This window comes from Nanorana parkeri, unplaced genomic scaffold (genome assembly GCF_000935625.1).
Source record: "Nanorana parkeri isolate BGI_ZX_2015 unplaced genomic scaffold, ASM93562v1 scaffold1305, whole genome shotgun sequence".
Classification (NCBI taxonomy): Eukaryota; Metazoa; Chordata; class Amphibia; order Anura; family Dicroglossidae; genus Nanorana; species Nanorana parkeri.
In genome coordinates this window covers 253,988-276,158 of record NW_017307573.1, presented here as the reverse complement: position 1 = coordinate 276,158, position 22,171 = coordinate 253,988, and the positions used below count along the sequence as shown (strand labels likewise).

The window sequence follows — 22,171 nt, the reverse complement described above, 5'->3', positions numbered from 1 at the left end:
ATCTCTCTGCTGTCACTTTCACTTTGTCATCAATGGGTAAAGTGATAGTGTCTCTTTAAGCAGAGCATATATTTAACAAGTTCTACAATCCTCGAGCCAAGCCCAGTAAAGCAGGGAAACATTCTGTGTGTTCCTAGCAGAGAATGCAGAGGTTAGCAAAAGCAAAGGTTGTGAGCCTCTAAGCCTCAGTGATTTAGATGGGTCTAACTGTACACTGTTCAGTAAATATATGACATTACTTGCTATATTTACATCATTTTGAATGTGCTCTTTGATGGAAATGACAAGAATGCTTTGTACATTGATGGTCTTTTTCTATGCCTATTCTTTACAGATGTCCCCATCTTAGACATATCACAAGAGTCTGTGACACAATGTACCATAGACCAGATATTTGGTGGTCCTAGAAACATATTCAATTTAATGCACAATAAAAAATAGCCAGGCTTCTATTAGTAACTCTACCAAATGCAGATGTTTATTCAAAATAGTTATTTCATTTTATAGGTTGTCAATGTAAAACAACAGGAAGGTACTTATTACTTATTGTCTTTTCCTATAGATTGACAGAGTGATATTGTCACAATTTGTTGCAGTTAGGGAACAACAGCCGTTGTTTGATTCCTCTGTGGAGCGGAATGAATAAAGAATTAAGATTTCACTCAAATATTATTGAACATAGTGGGATGGGCACTAAATTTGCTCTGTATTGCATTAACTGGTTTCCAACTGACTGATTCACTTGTTCTTAATGCATTTGCGTTATGTTCTCACGAGGAAAGATTATGTCAATCTATAGGAAAAGACAATGTTTCACAGATAAAGTCCTTTAGCAATACACCATTTTAACCATATCTCTGAAAAGCTAAATATAGTTAATTGTATTGATTAATTTATGACATTTTTCCCAGTTATCCAGTCAGCAAAGAGCAGAGGCGTATCTTGTGGCTATCAGCCAACAGAAATTCAAGTTGTAATAGGAGCAAAATGAGGAGATTCATGACTAGGACAAAATCTAAAATGTCATGGTTATAGCAAAAGTGCTGATTGAATGTATTCAGTTACAATTTGCAGCACGGAAAGTCAGTGGTAAGTGCTATCATGCCCCAGGGAGAAATTATATGCTGCTAGGTCTAAATAGGATGATACGTACAGAATATGCAAAAATAAGAGTGCAGTTAATGCAACTAGTATTAAAGTGACTTTATGTTGTTTAGAATTCTGAGTTTAAAGAGGAACTCCAAGAATCTAAAAAAATTACCCTTGCATTGGGACTACCCTTCCCACTGCAAGAGTTAACTGCTCGTCTTGGTCTAGGGGCTCAAATAAAAAAAAAACTCACCTGATCTTCAGTTCTGCCTGGCTGCTAGACCGATTCCTACAGCCTCTTTTACCCTGGGCTCCAGCGGTCTAAGCCCTACTGATGTTGTCATGTCTAATACAGTCCAGACATACCACATCTGAAGCAGAGGGGGAGAGAGGTAAGCCCTCAAAACCACCATGGGTATATTTTCTGTATTCTGGCCCCTAGACCAAAATGAGTAGTTAACCCTTGTAGTGCAGGGAAGCCCAACTGCAAGGATTCATTTTTAAATAACTGGATTCTTCTTTAAGGCTGTAATTCAGACAGATATAAAATACATATTAATGCAGCATTGTATTCATTAATACATTTGTACATTTTTATTTTTATATTCAAGCAGTGTAAGTATCAAATTTAAATTGGTATCAGCCTTTTACAGTCCCTGTACAGCAAAGCTCAGGCTGGTAGAGAGAAAAGCAACACACTCAACCAATCAGCTGTGCTGCAGTGCTAGTATAAGAGGATAAGAGCTAGTATGAGAGGTTTCCTTGTACAGTTTCCTTGTACTGTCCAGTCATAGGATAGGGGTGGGGAGGAAATCTGTAAGTGTTTTTGAACTGCAACAAAGAAAAATCCTTCCAGGCAAGGCTAATGTGGTATGGTAGAGCTAGGCAAATCTCAGACCTGTATAAGCAGATATACAATTCCTTTGGCAGGTAGAACTGTTCCCTTATATATATTTTGTCTATGTATTTAGCTGTCTGCCTGGAGTTCAGCTTTACTATAACATGAAATTACAGAATATAATTCTAAATTTAGCCCACATGATTAAAAAAAAAGCATACATGTAAATTACATGTTTTTATTTTTATTGCAGAAACATTCAATTTCAAGTACATCTACGCATTTATTATCTCTCACTAGACACATTCATCAACCCATAATCCTTCATTATATATAGTACAATTTACACACAATATATAGCACTTTATATATATATAAAAAAATGTCCAGTACTATTTGTGTGCCATATTTAATTATATTTATGATTAAGATTGGGAATTATGAATATTATGTTTAATGAAGGCATGTAATAGTGTTGTTTAAAAAATCTTTTCCATATAATGTTGTTATTATTATTTGTGGTGGATGGGTATTATCTTATCTAGGACTGGGAATAATTGGGCTTGCCTCCCTATTACACCTCTCTTGGGGGATGGTCAGCGCCTTGACATCACCTCTTCTCTGATGCATTGGGGAAGGGCTATGTTCTTGCTATTTTCTCTGGGCACTTTGTCATGTAGTTGCGGCGGGCTGAGGGAGTGTACACCCACCTTGGGTGTGAGAATGGGTTGCGCCATTAACCTCTTTGACGCAATCTCATTGGACGAAGGACCTGGGGGAGAGGGGTCCCATGGTTTTGGCAGAAAAATTTCAGATTTTTAAGACGCATGTGCAGACCAGTGGCCCGGCCGCATATGTCACAGTCTCCAGAGGCGTGTATTGGTACGGAGGGATTCTAGCAGAGAGAGTGGAGGTGTGGATGGCTCAGTTGGGAGAAGCTAGTTCCAAGCCAGTGACTATTCTGATTATACCTACAAGGTAGTTATATACCTGCATTTGTAGCTTCGGTTGTAGCAGGTTTAGATATAAATACATCCATCTTTTATGTGAAGCTTCTATATGATTATTCTTAGACCTAGTTGAGCTATATTTATTTATATTAGAGCCCTGAGCTTTGCTTATTGTAATATATGGATGTAGAGGAAGTTATATTTTGTTTTATTCCCACTTAGACATAGGTACAATGTGGTTTATATTACATCCCCCTGTTTACTGAAGGGATACCTTGTTTTGTTTTGATAGCCTTTACAAGCAAAAACAATTACAGAACTACAGAATGTATCACAATCTTTATAGGTAATTATGAATGGGTACTGAGCACCTCCTGCCTTCTCGCCCTTATATATGTTCTCTACCATCACTGTCTGCTTTGTGATGAGGGATGCTTCCTGGTCGTGGCCTTATTCATCACTAAGGGGTGTATTCACGAAGCAGCCAAAGGATCTGGCTGTAGCTTTGGCCGATCCTTCGGCTAGCTTCGGCCCCAGGACCCCTTCGGTTCAGTAGAACTGAAGGGCTGCTGTACGGGCTATTCACTATAGCCCGTACAGCTCCCAAACGTGGCCGAGCGGCTCAGTCGAGCCAAACGCATATGCCTCAGCTCGGCTGAGCCACACTGAAAGCCAAAGCTGGCCGACCAACAGCCTGCTTCTGACAGCTGGGCGGAGCTATTTATTTTTTTCTACTTTTTTAACTATTTTTCTGTTCAGCGGCATTCAGCTATTAACTCACTACTGTTCGGCATCTATAAGAATAGACCGAACAGCAGCGTGTAGCCTGCCGGAGGTTCGGCTTAGCCGATCCAGATGTTGGATCGGCTGAGTCAAACTCCTTCTGCACTTCGGGTGCATGCTGTGCATGTTCGGCCGACCCGAAGCCACCCGATGTACGGCTGATTTCACCCGATATACGGCTGAAATCAGCCGTACCACTCTGAAGTGAATAGCCGAACAGCGTTCGGCTCACTTCGCTTTAGGTCGGTCATTCACTAGGCTGCCTACGGCAGCTTAGTGAATGGACCCCTAAGTTCCTATAAAAAGCATTACGTTTATTCAGTCACCACAGTTTTCCATGTACAGATACTCTAACTATGAAGCCAACCACATATTTATACCTATAATACACACTGTTGTGGGTCTGCTGAGCAAGTTGAAACCCCCATAAATCTGAGAATCATAAGTGAATGAAGACTTTATTCTGCCTAGGTTACTTAACTTTTTCTTTCCATCGTGCATTTATAGGGGTAAAGTTTGCAACCTGATTCAAGCTTCACAGTCCACAGCCATGAATCGGCCTACAGTGCACTGAAAAAAAAGCCTTAAAGGGAGAAACAAGTGTCTGTTGATGATTCACAAGCGTTTCATTTCCCATCCAAGTATGAGCCATTTCAAAACAGCATTAGAACATGGTGAATACAGAAGTAAACACTTGTGACAAGTAGAGCACTGGTGAAAGCCAGCAAAGAAGTCAGGAGAAATAAATGCATGTATTGTACTAAACTTTTGACAAGATTTGGAGAGTAAATAAGCATAAGACCATAACTTTGTAACTGCCAAACCCAGAAAAAATTAAGACATACTATGTCTGTTATCTCCCAACATTTCATTATTACTTTCTATAAACTATAATAGATACGGAATTTAAGGGGACCAGGAGCTGACATTTTAGATTTTGCCTACTGAGCCAACAATCACTCATATATAGACTTGCTCATTCAGACATAATGGCATTATATCTGGCTACATCTCCAACCTCATCTCAAGATTTCACACAAACTGTCCTCTCTGCAATTTGCACTCTATTAGCTTATTTAGAGTGGAAAGGTGACACTAGGGGTCTTTTGCCCAGCACCAGGCCCAGGATGCTCCTACCGGTTTTTCAGTATCGAGTATGAGTACCGACATTCTTTTTTCTGTACTCGCCAATACCCAATACCAATACCAGAAGTCCCATTAAGGAAGCCAGGTGGCGTGTAATGACTCACCACCTGGATCTACGATTAGCAGGGAAGCTGTCTACATGCTGCCTCGTCACCAGGTGACGAGAAAGCATGGGGCGAGCTTTCTGGCCAATCAGGAAGCCGGCGCCGTCACCAAGTGAGGGAGCATGAAGCCGGCTTTCTGGCCAATCGGAAAGCGCCGGGGGCGTGTTCTTACACGCTGCCCAACTTCCTGATTGGTCGGGAAGCCGGCTCCATGCTCCCTCCCGGCCAATCAGGAAGCCAGGCAGCGTGTAATTACTCGCTGCCCGGCTTCCTTATACCGAAAGCTCAAGTATTGGGCTAGGCATTGGAGCAAATTCTCTGCATCAGCACCGATACCGATGCTAGTATCGGTATCAGTGCATTCCTAGTTAAAACCCATTCGTTTTTTTTTTTCTCTGTTGTCTGTCTCCAACTTGAGAACTTTACTCTCACTTCCTGTCTGGAGACACAAGAGAAAGTGAGAGGGGACCTAACCAACCTCTCTGAGACAGTTGTTTCCTGAACAAGTCTCCCTGTTTAAAGAGTTTGCCTCTCTTTCTGTTCTGGTGACCACTCACCAGAACAGAAAGAGATTTTCACTTTCAGTCCCTGAAACAATGGACACTAGGACCTAGAACCTCTTAAAAGATGTTCTAACCCTACTGTATCCAAAATGAAAAAAACAAAAACATGGCTTTAGAAACACTTTACCAAGGAAGCGTGTGAAATAACAATCTGGTCCTTTAAAGGTGTAATAAAAAAGCACCATAATGTTTTTATATGAGAAGCTGTGAAAATATTTAGTGTAACCAAACCTACTTTCCTATCATCATGCAGTCCAATGTTTGACATCCAAACAAGATGTAGAGGAGGAGAAGTAGTCACACGCGTATAGGCCCCATTGTTTCCATTGGGCCTGTCCACTTAACAGTAATACAATAACTATGGCATGCTTGCAACCATTTTTTTACATTGACATAGTGGAAGCGGTTGGTGTACCACACAGGTCAGGTCATAAAACCTCTTCATGCTTCCTTTTGAGTAACAAAGTCAACAGTTAATAAAACCTATCTGTACTTACACTTGTTTATTCAGGCAAGTTAGTTTGATTCTGGGCAAATAACCACTGTGAAACCATGTCCTTGGAACATCAAAGAACACTCCTTTACACTAGGGCACTCTTATGCATATGTCCTAACAGTCCACACTAGAGTAAAAACAGACCCCTTTCTCTGCAATGTTATACATGCATCTCAATGAGATAATATGTATGGTATATGCAAAAATAACAGTACAGCTGAAGTAACTAGCATTATAGTGAAGTAATGTTATTTCAGGATCATTCTGAGCTTAATATAACATGACATTAGAGAACATGTTTCTAAGTTCAGTCCACGGGACTTAAAGCAGACATGGGATTTGTATCTCATTTTTAATAACATCTGCGTTTGAAACCCTAGGCTTGTCATGTAATATATACTGTGCCCTTTCATGTCATTTTACAGACTGCATCTTGCTTAGTGAACAAAGTGACATTAAATTCCTTTTTTAAAATCATCTTAAGGTAAGCCATTATTTAAATTGAATCAGTTTTCTGCATTCTCTATCCACATATAGCAATATAAAAGTGAATGTTATTTAATAAGGTAAGCTTTTTTTTTACTTTGATTACCCATTTTGTGCGATAAAAAATATTTGATTTCTGCTACTGCATCAATTATTTGTTGAATAAAGAGAACACAGCTTCACCCTATTTAGTAGGCTCAGTGAGCATTCACTTTGCTAAGTGAACAATCTCTACTCCTTTAATAAATCAACCCCAAAGAATATATTACAGCTTTAAAGGTGTTTTCTCTTATTTACCCTTACAGGTCAGATGGCAGTATTAGCAGATGTCTACTGAAACAACACTCAACATGAAAACCAGTACAGTGCTTGTCCATGCTAATACAATGGTAGCCATTAGAACTTTGGTACATTGATTTGGATGGACACAGTTGCCTGAGCCAGCCAATGCAAATAACATGGTAAGGACTCACTAGATGATGGAAGTAAACATAACTGTATTGCTCTAATCTCCACCTAATCACCCCAACACTCACAAACACCTAATTCTATTAGTCTGAAGACACTGTTGTGTATACATACCCGAACCAATGAATAGCATTGACACTCCACACCTTTGTAAAAAGCATGGGTTGGGAGAGGGAATCTGATTACAAGATGCCTTTGACCAGGCCCGGTAGCAGCCAGATTTCTGCTATGGTAAAAGCTTTACCACTGAATGTTAACATAGAAGAGTGATGGCAGAAAAAGACCAAGAGGTCCATTGAGTCTGCCACCTGTTTGTTTTTATTTAACTTTTTGTCTGAGTATAGATCTATGATTGCCTCAGGCATGATTGAATTCACTTGCCATTGACTGACCCACTATTTCTACAGGAAGTTTGTTCCCAGCATCAACTACTCTTTCAGCAAAATATTATTTTCTAAGGTGAGTTCTGAACTTTCCTCCTGCTAGTTTGAGGTTGTGTCCCTGCGTTCCTGATTTTAGCTTCATATACTTCCCTTCTGAACTTTATTCACACCCTTATTGTGTTTTAAGGTTTCAGTCATGTTCCCTCTTTCCCTTCCTTCCTCAAGACTGAACATATTAGGTTCCTGCAGTCTCTTCTGATATGTTTTATCACTCAGAAATGTCACAATATTCTAAATGAGTTCTAACTAAAGACGCTTATCCTTCTAGTAATGCACCTCAGAATTCAATTCGCTTTCCCCACTGCCAGGCCATATTGTTTGCTTATTTTGTAAACATCTATACTAAGCACCCCCAAATCTGTTTCCACTGTAGCCCTAGGTATCACGCACTGTTCATCTAATTTTGTTGTGTATCAGAGGACTCTTTTATCCCTAAGTGCATTGTTTTCAATTTAGAAACATTGAACTGCAGTTTCCACTGCTCTGACCAGTCTTTCAGCAATGCCGAATCATGTTCCATGTTACAAACACCTTCAGAAATTATAAACTGTGGTGCATACCTAATATTATCTGCAAAATTAGAACAGGATCGAGTACAGAGCCTTGTGGTACACCACCAATGACTGGACTCTGTTCTGAATTAACTTATTTTACAACTCTATCCTTAGACAACTGTTCATGCACTGAACAAGCCAAGGATTAGATTGTAGCTTGCATAACTTTATTATGAGACCATTGTGTGGGACCATAACAAATGCTTTGCTGAAATAAGGATAGGCTGTGTCCACAGCACTACCATGCTACCATAGTATCATGGGAAAACATTTGCGATATAGTGAAATGTAATAAAAACTGCCTTCAGTGAAGCCATGCTGTTTTGGGTCCAGCAGGTTGTGTCTTTGAAAAAGCCTGTAACTTAAATTACAATCCCAACAAGCCTTGCAGATAAGCATTTTATGTCTAATTTACTTGCAACAGTCTGTACAGACATGGAGAACTGCAACTTTTATCTTAAAGCAGCCCTATCACTGAAACTAGTGCCTAAACTCAACAAAGATTTAAACTGCATAGTTAAAAACAATGAAGTAAATGCCCTGGCTTTACTAAAAAGTTTTCCTCTTCAAGATGTTCCCAGCTTCTTTCTTTTCAAATTCATTAGGACATGCTGTCTGCTTACTGTTCTTGTGGCAGCATTTCCTGTTGAGGTGGCCAATCACCCCAGCCAGCAATCTGGGTGTGACTTGTCTCTTCAATGCCCCTCTCCACTAGTTCTGCAGGGTTCGTCTGCATGAGGTAGAGTACCCTACAGGCCTCTTATGCTTATGCTGATAGAAGAGGGGAATCTTGAAGCTGGGCGATGATGTCACTTGGACTTTACAAAGATTTTTTTCTCTAAGGAAGTTAAGCAAGTGAAAAGAAAAAAAAGGAGAAGTTTATCTAAAGGGTGGGGATGGTTTACGAAAAAAAAAAAAGACTTGCATGGAGCTTGGTGCTAACTAAAACTCTAGCATGTGATCCATAATCTGCATAAGAACACAGTCCCTAGTCCATACCATTTTATTCTGTATGCTGTGCTGTGCATTCTCTGCTCCACATTGCTGCATTCTGTTGTATGGTTAATTCTGTATTTCATACTATCTTACTCTGTATGCTGTGCTCTACATTCCACATTCCCCAGTAATTATAGTAATTGTCACTTTTATTGCTTTAGCATGTGGCTGGCCCTTCTGTGAAATGGCCAGTTGGTTGTGTTTGGCCTCCCACCTCCTGGCTAAATGTTCAAGTTCTCTGCTCGTGCATAGACTATTATAACTTTGCAAATGTGTAAATGCAAAGGATTTATTTATAAACTGAAATCTAAGGTCACGTTGTACATTTACATAACATTTGGGAAGTATTATCTGGGCTATTACTAAATTGTTAGTAAATGCATTGTAAATCACTGTGCACATAGCAAAGAGCTGAATGAGTATTTAGTCTGGATAGTTGACACTAACTGTAGTAGACCATAAAGTGTCATGTACCAAATAAACCTAATATTTCATACACTCTACCATCCATATTCCAATGAAGGGCGACGTGAATGAACATTAATTTAGAGATGCCTTTGAATACAACATTCATCTTCCACAGTAGACAAGCTTTGTCCCATCTGTTTTTGAAAAGCTCTGAGATTTGATAGATGACCATATATCATACTCATAAATACTGTACTGACTATTTTAAATGATTGCCCTTTACCGTCATCCAGCAGCTAGAAACTCTGCTCTACATAGTGTAAGGCTCCTGGGACTTTATCCAAAATCTGAGAAGCACAGCTGAAGGGTAATGCCATTTCATGGGGTCTCCTTTGAAAATACTGCAGTCATCTTTCTTCTGTGCTAAAAATAGTACAGAACAGAAGCATCTCCATCTCCCTCAGAAACACAGATGACAGCACATTCCTTATCCTTTCCTTAACCTCTATCCTTTCCTGAACCCACAATGTCATCACGCACAGGGACCATACATTTAGTTAGGGAGTTACTTTGCTGTCCTGGTATTTAAAACATGCATATGAAGGTTTGGTTAGTTCTACAAGCACATGCTGGAGATTAGTTTTATGACACTGTATGCTTGAAGATATGCCTAGTGTAATAGAAAAGATACAGAAAAATCTTTTGATAATGAACCATAATGTCAAGTGTTGCAGTCACCCTTCTTTTAATGCCTAAACAGCACTGATTGCTTTTTACATACAGAGTAAACAGGTAATGTTTGTCTGAACCAGGATAGGCAAGAAAAGTATTTTAACCAATTTAGCCCCAGCATGCTATACCCTCTAACTGCCCAGGCCATTTTTCAGGCCATTCATTGCTATGATAGTTTGAATGACAATTACTCGGTCATGCAACACAACTTATAAAATTAATTTTATATAATTTTTGTAGACAAATACATAGAGCTTTCTTATTGTGGTATTCAATGGCCACTTGAGTTTTGTTTTTTCTATATAAAGGAAAAAAATAAAAAAAACCTTTCCATTACTTTCTAGTATAACACATATGAAATAAAAATGTCAGGATAGTATGAACACACCCAAAATCACCCCTTTTTGGAAAGTGAACACCCTAGGATCTAATTTGTTGCCTTAATTTTTTGGAAATGAAGAAATATGGTGCTTAAAAAACTAAACAAAGGTGCACTTAGCCTTTAACAAATTGCCCACTGAAGCCAAGTACAAGTCTTCCATTATTAGTAAAAGTTAAAAGGACAAAAAGTTGAAAGGTTCAAACTGCATTGTCTCCACTGGCTATATGTCATGGATTTTTTTTCTGATCTTCTGATCAGGGCTGCAGCTTTTTTCAAATTCTTGCTGTCTACATGCATGCACTTCAGCAATGGCAGATTTCCTCATGCTGATAACAGTGGACCACAGTGGACCATGGCTGCATAATATATGGGCTAAGTAATGACTTGCTATCTCCTAAGGCTATGTGACTGGTTGACTTCATCAATGTTCACTACTTGTATGGTTTAAGTTTTAAAAAATCCAACAGTTCTAAAATAGGAACCTACGTTAAGCACAACTTGCTAAATACAAAACTATTTGTTAGATCAGAGATCACCAGGCTGTGGTTCTAGATGCTACTAACTGTTTGCAAGTGAATGGGCTGCCAATATACCAGAATTAATACAAAATCAGACATGCACAGTTGATTTCTGATGAAGCGCACTACAATGCACGGTAATACATTACTAAGCATTGTGGTGCGCTCCAAAGCATGTGCATCAGAGGTGTGTTGGGTTAAGGCGCTGTGGTGTCATTGACAATGAATGGCATCACAACACGCTAAGGCACTTAACATGTGTTAGCATGTGGTACAGAACATCCGCATTAATGTGTGTGTTCCCACAATGCACCCCACCGGAAAGGTGTAAATGGGCCCTAAATAGGCTATCATATTGAGAAAATGTACCGATGTGGTCTATGGATGCATTTGATTTTAAGTATTATCTGAGTATATGGATGTTTTTATACAATAAAAGTTCCTTTATTGTACATTATCACACGACGGAAAGCAGCCTATTTTTCTCTTTTAGATTTTTCTTGTGGTTAGTGCTAATTGCAGTTAGCAGTCAAAATAAACAACCGCTGCACATGCAGCTGAAGCATAGCCTGGCTGGAACTATTTACGACTAAAGGCTGTTACCCATCTGTGTGTGCTGCACTCCTACAGGCTGCAGCTACAAAAGGTTGGGGGGGACGGACGTTGTGGCCATACTGACGACAGGAGATACAGGCACGTTGTGCAACACCACATCTTCCTGCATCTCCAAGAAGGATACTCTGATACACAAAAACTGACCATGCCAGCATAGATCTGCTTCCTTACTTGGTGTGGTCTGATTGCAAATGCAAAGAAGGGGCTTGCAGGATCTCCAAGTATTTCTCATGAAAAGATAAGACTACAATTATAAAAATGGACAAACTTGGGTAACTTACACTTGAATGGATTTCAGACTCCTCCAAAATGGCTGCTTCAGTACACCTCTAGTCTGAAGGAAGAGGGAGGGAGAAGAGAGTTCTGCTGCTTGGGCAGTCTAGGAAGCAGAAAGAGGCTGGGAGCCATGTTAAATAACAGCAGCAGGAAGGAACTGAGATTGCTACATTGTTCCTGTTTAGCCATCTGTCTTCAGTGCCCAGAAGAAGGCACAGAGGAGCTTAGACTGCAGCCCCCTGATTCTACTGTATGCCTAGGAGGGTTTATAAGAATTGGCTAAAGTACTGTTTGTGCACATAGTCTCCATAAAGAAGATTCTTATATCACAATGAATGTGTACAATATTTCTAGAGGTATATTGCTGCTGAAGGCTGCAGCACTATGCTACCATCATATGGTAGCCTACCATCAGGCTACTCCACCTGATTAGGGGTTAATGTGATAGGCTACTCTAGTAGTAGTGCTCCATAACTTCTGCACTGCATGATCACAAAGGATTAATAGTCCTCTTGAAGACAAATACAGATGAGTGCCTTACAGAACTCCTTGCTGGGTAAAGTGAACTGGCCAGCTGGAGCCTTTCTTGAGTAGGAACTGTGTTAAAGTGTGAAGTGCTCTTTATTTTCTTTCTTCTAAGGCAATGTGAAGGAATATTAATGTACTCCTGCAAACAGCAAATAAGGCATATCACCTTGATCAACAATATACAGTATAGTACAACTGCAATACAATCTAGATATGCATGCCCTGCAGGGAATGTTCTAAATAACTTATGATGTCTGCAGTGGCGTAACCAGAGTTATGGGCGCCCGGGGCAGAATTTTTTTGCCATCCCCCAATTATATAAAAATCCACTGGAACTGTACCCCCACCCCCCACATGTTTTTATTTTTTCACATTTTTAAAATATTTTTAAAATATTTTATTTGTATTTATTTTTTAATAAACTTTATCTCAAACCTTGTCTCAAAGTATCACCCTAACCGTCCCCTCCGCCCTTCCAAAGACCTCCTACTTTCCAGCTACCTCGTCAACTCCTCCCATGCTCGCCCCCTGGACTTTACCTCAACCTGTCTGACTATCTCCCACTCTGACTGCCTTTAGGCGATTTCTTAAGACTCATCTCTTCAGGGAAGCCTATCCCACCTCAAACTAACCACTCAACCATCACGTTCTCAAACAATTCACCCCCTCACATCTACCTCCTCATGTATCACTTGCCACTCCCTTTTAGATTGTAATCCCTCAGGGGCAAGGCCCTCTTTGCCATCTTGTCTTGAATTGTATTGTGATTTTAATGTCTTCCTTATATTGTAAAGCGCTGCACAAACTGTTGGCGCTATATAAATCCTATGTAATAATATTCATAATATTACAGTATGTCTGTGCGATGATATAGGTTACTAGAGGGTGATATATTTTTGGATATGTGTTATGATGTTTATATTGATATACCTAGATAAAGACATCCCCATCTTTGGGGGCAGTTTTAATATATATATTTTTTTAAATTCAGAAGTTTCTCAACACTTCAGCTATGCTGAAGCCTCAAATCCCATTATGCCTCTGGCCCTGGGAGTCATGCAGTGTCCAGCAGTGCCTCACCAGCCACTTGAGTGCCAAGGTTGCATATTTTGCATATATTGAGTTTGCATATATTGAGCTACAGGATACCCTATCTCTGTGTGTTTGTTTTTTAACCTAAAGGATATCTATAAAAACATCCAAAAGGCAATGGTGTCAAGTAGTTTTTATCAACCAGCCAGTAAGGGACTCCTTATTCTGCCTATAGCCAATGAATGCTATTCATGACTGGTTATCATGGATTATTATACACTAATAAACTATACTCCTAAGCATCTCTGAACTTGTCAAAATAAAATTCTAAGTGGAATTTATTCTATATAGCCTGCTTCCCTTGGGACCCCCAAAACAGCAATCTGACCAAGCGTCGTGGTTTATGGTGCTTGCACTGCCCCCTTAAGCCTATTATTTTTACCACTGTTTTTTAAGTTACCTTTGCTGTGGTGACCCAATGGTATGATAAAAAGTTGAGCCATCACCAGCAGCCATGAGAAACATATCTGAAAGATAGCAGTTCAGGTCCTAAATTGAGGATAAGGCTACATTTCTGAAGTAAATATCAGTTGATTTTTATAAGAAAGCTTTTAGAGAGAAGTTTAGGAAAATAGACTTTTGAGCCATATGGATTGCAGCATGCTGAAAGGTCTACAAAACTGATAATTGGGTACACTGCACGTGCCTTTGCTCCTGCCAAACATTTTATCAGAATTATTATAAGAACATTATTTATATTGTAAGCATTACTGCTTAGATATCCAGTATAATTAATTTAGCCGCACAGTAAAATCATGGACACCACTGCTAGCGTGCACATAATCTAGTCTAAATGCTGAGATAAGAGAAGGCTTTGGGGGCATGATATGCAAAAATATCTGTTAAGAGTGCTTTGGGGTAAACACAAGCAGATACGAGTGACTGGTAAGGATATCAGAATGTCAAAGTCAGAAAAATAATCTACCAAAGTACAATGATAAATGTAAACTTACCGTTTCTGTGCATCTAATGTTTTTATGACAACGTTACAGGGCTACCAGTACTGAAGGCCACTAACCAGTTCCCAGCAGCTATATATACATTTTCATAGCTTTTTCAGCCACAAAGAGCTTTCAAATATTGCGTCATGAATACTATTTAAGTTGTATATTATTATACCTTGTCTAGTGTTCTTCTTTAAAGCTAATAATTAAGCCTGTGAATCCAGGGGACAAGATTATTGTAAATGGAATCATAATTCATCCAAACCATTCTATAGGTTTGTGTGATACCAAATGTACCCATCTTTGAAGCAAACTGCTTAGAGATTAAAAACAGACTATTGGTTATTTTATGCGGGTTTAGGCTGTCTGTATCTTATGCATAAGGCTCAGTTACAGCGTGCTTTTATTGATAGTGAGTATGCTAAAGGTGGCTGTATTTGTAGTATTAAAGAGAAACTTCAGGAGTTATATTTTTGGCAAACCTACATTGGTCATGCTTGGCTCAATATAGGTATTTACATCCGACATATGGATGGCCACAGTGGATGCTGCAAATAACTTTAGTAGTCTGTGTTACATGTAGTGATAGCCGTGATCATCTGGGTGCTGCTCCAGCGGCTTCCACTCTGTACACTGAACACAGGGAGTCACTCACTAGGCACGGCAGTCAATTAGAGAATGACTACAAGGCATTCTCTGATTGGAAGATGTGGGGATTGTGTCATCATCTACGCCTGCTCTCCACCTCTTCTTTACCCTGAACAAAAAAAAGCATTCTCTTAATGGCGGTGGTGCCAAGCGAGCGACTCCCTGTGCTCAGTGTGCACAGGGGAAGCAGCTGAAGCCACATCCAGAAGATCAAGGCCATCACTATACATACAGGAATTGTCAGCATTAACAGTGGCCCTTAGGGTATCAGATAAAGATACTTACATTGGGCCAATTTGGACCAATGTAAGTTTAAAAAAAAAATCCTGAGGTTCCACTTTCAATAAAAATAATAATGATAATAATAATAATAATAATAATATGCAGCAAAAACAGGGGTTCTAGATTGGGTTCAAGCTTTTGTATGGCTATGTGACATCATGTTTTTATTAAAATATGTGCAATTATGGTCTATGACATATAACATTTGAAATGCTATTATAAACAGAATTCTAGACTTTCTCTGAGACATCGTTTGAAATTCATCTGCTGTCTTCTTATTTCCCATGCACAATATGAAATTAAGAGACTGCGTAATCTATGTAATTGGAGGATTTAATGTATTTATTTATATTATAAACACTTCAAGCTGTAAGCACTTCTGGGTTGACTTTTAGTTTTACAGCTTCCAGTGCCCTTAAAGTGAGGATACCCTGATATACAAATATAAACCCACTTTCCTGGGTCAAGAGGCTTGATATCCAAACACCTGAAGGTGCCTGCAATGGGTTGCCAGGGGCTTCTTCTCCTTTACCAATCACATACACATACACAAAATCATGAGTCCTTTGAAATTTGAACTTTAAAGGAAATCCTATGTTTTTCATTTACAGGGCAAATCAATAGCTTTGCTATTATACCCAGGTCTCCAACAACCCATAATCACCTCTCCTTCCCTGATCCATCTGCCTGTTCAGGTGAGTATGATTTGCTGGGAAGGGTTGAATTAAGAGAACCTGCTGTTTTTTCCATCATGGGCAAAGCACAGGTTAACTTTAAATATTCACAATTTATTACAGCCATTTTATGTGCTGTTTGAAGTGGTCTTTAATGCTAGTACTTGTAAGACGTTGGAAACATTACAAATTTATTGAATCTTCATGCACATGGATATCAAAACAGCCCTGCTCCATGACTTCCAGGGCATGAAGAGTGCATTGAGGTGCATAGCTCAGTATACACAAGTACTCAGCAAAGTGTTCACTTCACTGCCCTCTGCACGAAGGCATTAATGAGGGGTCAGTGGAAGGAATTTCAAAGCTGCATGCTAGGTGGATTGGATCAGTGGAGTACCCGGTGATCATGCAGTCAGTGTTGATGTTGGTAATACATTTTGTAATTGACAAACATATAATTTTAATTTATTGGCCCTATTACAGAAATGTCTAAAACTTTATTTTGAGTCTATATGAAAGCAGTTTTTTTGCCTTGACATGTTGGAGATAATAAAATCAGGAGGATTCTAGGTAGGATGCCATAGAACCTAATAAAATAAAATAAAATTACTAACTGAAGTAATGACTCTTTTAAAGGTCAGGTTTAACCCAGTTAAGGGATGGATCAGTGCCAAGAGCATTAATAACATACAGACACAATGCACCTTTGACAGAGACAAGCTGCCTTTAATATACTAAACTCACATTAAGTAGAGAAAAAAAGTAGAAGTATGCTAGCAGGAGGTATAATGGGTTAACCCTGGCCTCTGGATCTACAATTGTGCCTTTAATTGCTAAATTACAGATTTTCTTCCTTTATTATTAAATCTGTCGTGAATATGGAAACAGTGTTACAGACTTTAATAACTCTCCTAAATTGTTAAAACAGATGTCCAGGCCTAAACTATTATAAAATACAACTTTACAGTGCTAAATAAGTGTGCAGAAGGATTTTCAGAACATTTAAAGGTCCAGAATGAATCCATTGCAGATTGGTTTATTTAAAAGAACTTTTACTAACATTCTTACAAAAATACCTTAACGTTTCAGCAACCGTTTTCGGGGTTAAGATAACTGAGATTAAGCTGCTGCGGCAGAAGACGTTTGACTTCTTGTGAACAAAGGATGACTTCCTGTCCCATAAAAGAACACCACCAACTACCGCAGCTTGAACCTTAAATTGTCACTTAAAAGGAGAACTATGAGATGAGTGATTTTCACTCATCCTCATAGTTAGAGCCGACGTGTGACAATGAAACTGTCACACGTCGGCTCTATAGATCGGGAAGTGAGCGAACACATACCGTCGATCGTTCACTTTTCGATCATCTACCTGCAGAGAGCGTGAGTCACCACTCCCTGCAGGGATTCCCCCACTCCCCTCTCCGATCCTCCAGCAGTGACTGGAGGAACGGACAGGGAAGGGGCGGGCACAGCTGGCTCTGCCTCTTTATAGGCATAGCCCGCTATCAATCAGCTAGCTGGGTGGATCTCAACAGTATTGTCGGCATCTGTCCCGGCTGCAGCGCTCTTAGTATATAGCGAGCTGTAACTTGCTATATACTGAGCTTAGGGTCATGGGAGGAGGTTAGTATATGTCCTCCCGTGACCCTAAAGAGAACTATGGGATAAAAAGGTTACCCCCCTAGTTCTCTTTTAACTCAGGAGTACTCCAGTTTCCTCCCACATTCCAAAGACATGCTGGAAGGTTAATTGGCTTCTGTCTAATTTGGCCCTGTATGCGAGATAGGGACCTAGATTGTATGCACCTTGAATTTGCAACTATGTAAAGCGTTGCATAAATTGTCAGCGCTATACAAGTACCTGTAATACATAAATACTTACTAAAGTAGTTGAGAATCCTAATACAGTTATCTGTGATTATTTATGCAATCACGTGCACATGAAATATGTGAAGAGGAATTTGCTTTTCATGTGATTGGATAATCGATGTGAATATTCACACAATCCACTGTGTGAAGATTCTCAGCTCCTTTAGTAAATCAGCCTCATGATTTCAAGGATCATCGTTTATGGACAGCTATGGCTAAATATATAATGCTGGATGTTATTTTATAATAATAAATATATTTTAGGCTACAAGCAGTGCTCTATGTAGACATCACACTGCCCTATGCACACCTAAATAATGACAGCCATATGTAAGTCTCTAGAAATGCTAGAATATGTTGTTGGAGACATTAAGAGATCTTATACTCAATACTACTTTTCAACTGTACAGGCCATCAAGCAAAATAATGGAGAAATGGCTTTATATTTCCAGAACTAATAGTAAGTGTTCTTACGTTTCTCAACATCCCCATTTGTCTTTAATATGCCATCTCATTTCCTGTTTCGTTGACATCAGGAAACATGTCATCAGGACAGGAAGTGACAGGAAGACACGGGAAGAATTTAAAACTTGACAAATGTTCTAATACCTCCCCACTCTACTAAACAAAGATTTTTGTTGCTGCCTCTGTCCCCACCAGAGTTTTTCTGTCCCTTCCTGTACTAGTCTTACTCTACCACTCAGACAGGAAGTGAGGTAACATGGACACAGACAGGGATAAAAACCTGACTGATACTCTAACCCTTCCTTTTCTGTACAAAACAAGCCAAACGTGAGATTTAAAGGTTTGCTAATTTAGCCAAACAGTATTCTTTCATTAGGACTGAGGCTGGAGCAGATTTTCTCAATTAATTAACTCTGTGGTGGCCAGTCAGTTGACGTGTAGCTTTTCAATTGCCCCTATTGACATGAAACTGTCAACATGTGGGTAGATTAAGAAGTCTGAATTTTGTCTTTCTGTGCTGCAGATGGCCCAATCTCTAAAAGATCTGGGTATGCACAACAATAACCGAACCTGACAGATATCATTCCTTAATAAAGAGCCACATACATGCACCCATGAAGTCTAGAATGATTTTGAATGTATGCTTTTGCACTCCAGAAGCTAGTTGCCGCCCGTGTCCATGTATAGGCTAATTAATGGCAGAGAAGGCCTAAAACGAGCATCTTGTGCTCATGATATGCTTATGTATGGGTAACTTTAAAATGCACACTCCACAATTTGTTATCAGATCTGCTGGCACACTGCAACTAAGCCATGGTTAAGGAACCACAAACATTATTCACAGCAGTTACTTCAAATGTCACTTCTCGCATAGATATAATCTGGAATATGGAGTTTTACAAATGAAAGACATTTTAAATTATCACAAGCTGCAATTGATGGAGAAAGTTAAAAGCCACTGAATATGAAAATAATGCAATTTACTGCAACACATTTTTCTGCTTGGAACTTAAAAAGTAGAACACAAATGACTAATTTGATCGGTCATTTATATTAGTAAAAGGGGAAATGCACTGGCTTGACTCTGACTAACAGACTAATGCATATGTCAACATCATGATGAAATGCAGATCAAGTTTGCTGCATACAGATAAGGTGGATAACTAAGTATTACAAAGGATCATTTATTTCGACATTTTATATCAATGTAATATCAAGAAAAATAAAGGCATTGTATAAATATCTACATTTAAAAGCACTAGTGTTATGCTCAGACCATTTAATGATTTATTGCTAGTATTCTTCTAAACAAATAATATCAATGCAAATACATTATGTTTCCTTGCTACCCACGACCGCATGCATATAGTGCCTTTGCTAGCTAGCAATGCAAACAGCCATGTGAGAAAAAGCAGTGTTCAAATACCAGGCAGCTCTGATACTGTGCATGTATTTGTTAAATGTTTATCCTAAAAATGTAAGAATGTTTACTCACTTTCAGTGAATCAAAGCAGGCGATTACTCGTCCGTTTTCGACTTGGCAGCTTTTCGATGGGTGTGCAAATTTACATTCTGTGTCTGGCCTTGAGCAGGTCCCTCTTTGGAACTCCCGACACACTTCCAACGTTAGCCATTTTGTGTCCCGCATGGGTGCCACGCTAACAGCCATACTTAAATTCTACAGAGGGCTAAAAACTTCTCAGAAGTCGTCAGAGAATGCAAAAACTCCAACCGTCCTTTCTGTCTCCCGTGTGGTTTTCAGCTGGTAAAACTCTGCTGTCTGTATATGCATACAGATGCCTCACTCTGGCTCTTCAGCGACTACCTTATAAAATAATACAGATTAGCTGATCTGTAATATTAAAAACATTCAGTATGCTTAATTGAGGTGGCCTGCAGCTTCTCTGTCCTCTCAGTAACCCATTTGAAGTTCTGATATTCAGCCCAAAATGCAAACATGAATACGTGGCGACCCCTGTGCTGGCACACACTATCCGGTCTGCTTTCAGTAAAGTTGGCCGAAAGGTAATCTCCACGCAGCTGAACTGGAAATTGAATAGGGTTTTGCCGTGCAATCTGTATTGATTAGTTTGGTATGTATCGATGCAGCACTGTAGAGAAAAAAATCATAGAGGTTTCCTCTGGACTTCCCTATATCCCCTGTGTCTGTCTTTGCTTTCCCAAAAGCAGATATCTTAGTTTGATTTCTTTGTTTTGTTTTTTTGTTACTATACCCACAGTGGTATAACACAGTGCCTAATGCAGGGATCTCTCTTGATTAGGAGCAGAATTGGGAAGGGGGGGTATAGATGAGAAGGGTGGATTTGCTTTCGTTGCAGTGTAGCTGGCAGCAAGCAAGGCAAAAAGCAGAGGCTGCTCTAGAAGCGGGTCCAAGCAGCAGGGACGTCAGGAAAGGCACTTCTTAGTACCAACCTGTAGAAAAAACAAACACGTTTTAATTTTAACCACGCAGTACTTGACTTTCTAGTGCACACTTTCTCTCTCTTCTGTGCAGCTACAGCACACAGTTCAAGCTTGCCTGTACGTTCCCCATGCAGATACTTACAGAGTAACATATTGCAGCCAGCCATCGTAGATTTATTTAAAAAAAAAAGAAAAAAGGAGAAGAAGAAGAAGCTGTTTCCCCTGTGAAGCAATGCATGATAGGAAGATAACCAATCGCAGATAATGTTGCAGCAATATTCTGGGCAGGAATCCAATAATGTGGGCTGTCTTATGAAAGGTCGCGCCTGTCAGAAGCTCATTACTATGCAATAAGCAGCGAAAATATCCGTCAGATGTAAATAATTCTTCTTCGCTAGGTCTGGCATGTGGGTTTTGAATTTACCCAACATGCAGCATGCAGTTAGTGGGCTGAACCATGTTATTTTCCAATAAAACAGCCAGTCCTTTCCACAAAGGAGGGAAAGAGAGAGCGAGAGGAGCTGGGGAGCTTGGAAAATCACTAGCCGGGAAGGCAAGAACTGCAGATCACTTCCAGGCTGACTCGTCGTCTCCTGTGCTGCCTGTTCTGCCTTGTGTGCACGCTGCCTTCACTCTGCTACATCTCACACATGAGTATAAAAGGAAAGGAGGGGTGTTTATAAATGGTACATTCTTCTGACCTATTGCATCCACTTCCTTCTAAACTATAAGCACTCCTGACTATACGCAGCACAAATCTACATTGGCTTGCCTTGTTAAAACTACGCTGCGCACTCAGCAGACAGTTTGTCAATATATCACGGACCCGTGAGAATATGAACAACAGCTCTCTATCCAGGGGTTAAAGAGAAGTGAAAAAAAAACTAAATTCATACCACGAGAAGAAATACCGTATGGCAAGCAATGCTAAAAAGACGACTCTCTTTGCATGCTCCTGTTTACCTCAAGGGATCACTGCTGTTAAATCGTAAATAGGTTTTTTGATTCCAGAAATACAATAAACTGTAGCACGCTGTTCCTCTGCCAAAAAGCTGCTGTATATACTAATAACAAGTCGACACTAGCCTCGTCATTCGAAAAGCATTATCATTACACCTCTGGGCTTCTGCTTTTAAAATGGCACCTTACTTTTAGATTTTTCCATTGCTTCACCACAAAATGGTGACACCTTGCCAGATACAAAATCACGTGGTAGCACCCGCCCTAAGTTGTTGACTTTTTTTCATTCTGGTGAGGAAGAGGCTAACACAAAGAAATAAGCAGTGCAAGATGCATTTTCAAAATCCGGATTAAGATTAATTTTCTAATGTGTTGGAACATTTATGCCTTTCATCAAAATGGGGTACATGCGAAATGATGCACAGAAAGCAAAGAA

General features: G+C 39.6%; 1 protein-coding gene across 4 annotated transcripts in view; it reads right to left on the bottom strand.

Annotated features, from left to right (window-relative positions):
• The window catches only part of MBNL1 (muscleblind like splicing regulator 1), a 133,019-nt gene extending 111,954 nt beyond the window's left edge, over window positions 1-21,065 (bottom strand). For 3 of the 4 annotated variants that reach the window (XM_018569216.1, XM_018569217.1, XM_018569218.1), the window contains exons 1-2: window positions 20,918-21,065; window positions 19,847-20,784 (exon numbers count right to left, since the gene is read on the bottom strand). In XM_018569216.1, coding sequence (XP_018424718.1) covers window positions 19,847-20,020 — 174 coding nt within the window. In that variant the 5' untranslated portion in view covers window positions 20,021-20,784; window positions 20,918-21,065. The remainder of the gene's footprint in view (window positions 1-19,846; window positions 20,785-20,917) is intronic. The other variant, XM_018569219.1, reaches the window with a different exon arrangement.
• Window positions 21,066-22,171: the final 1,106 nt, after the last annotated feature.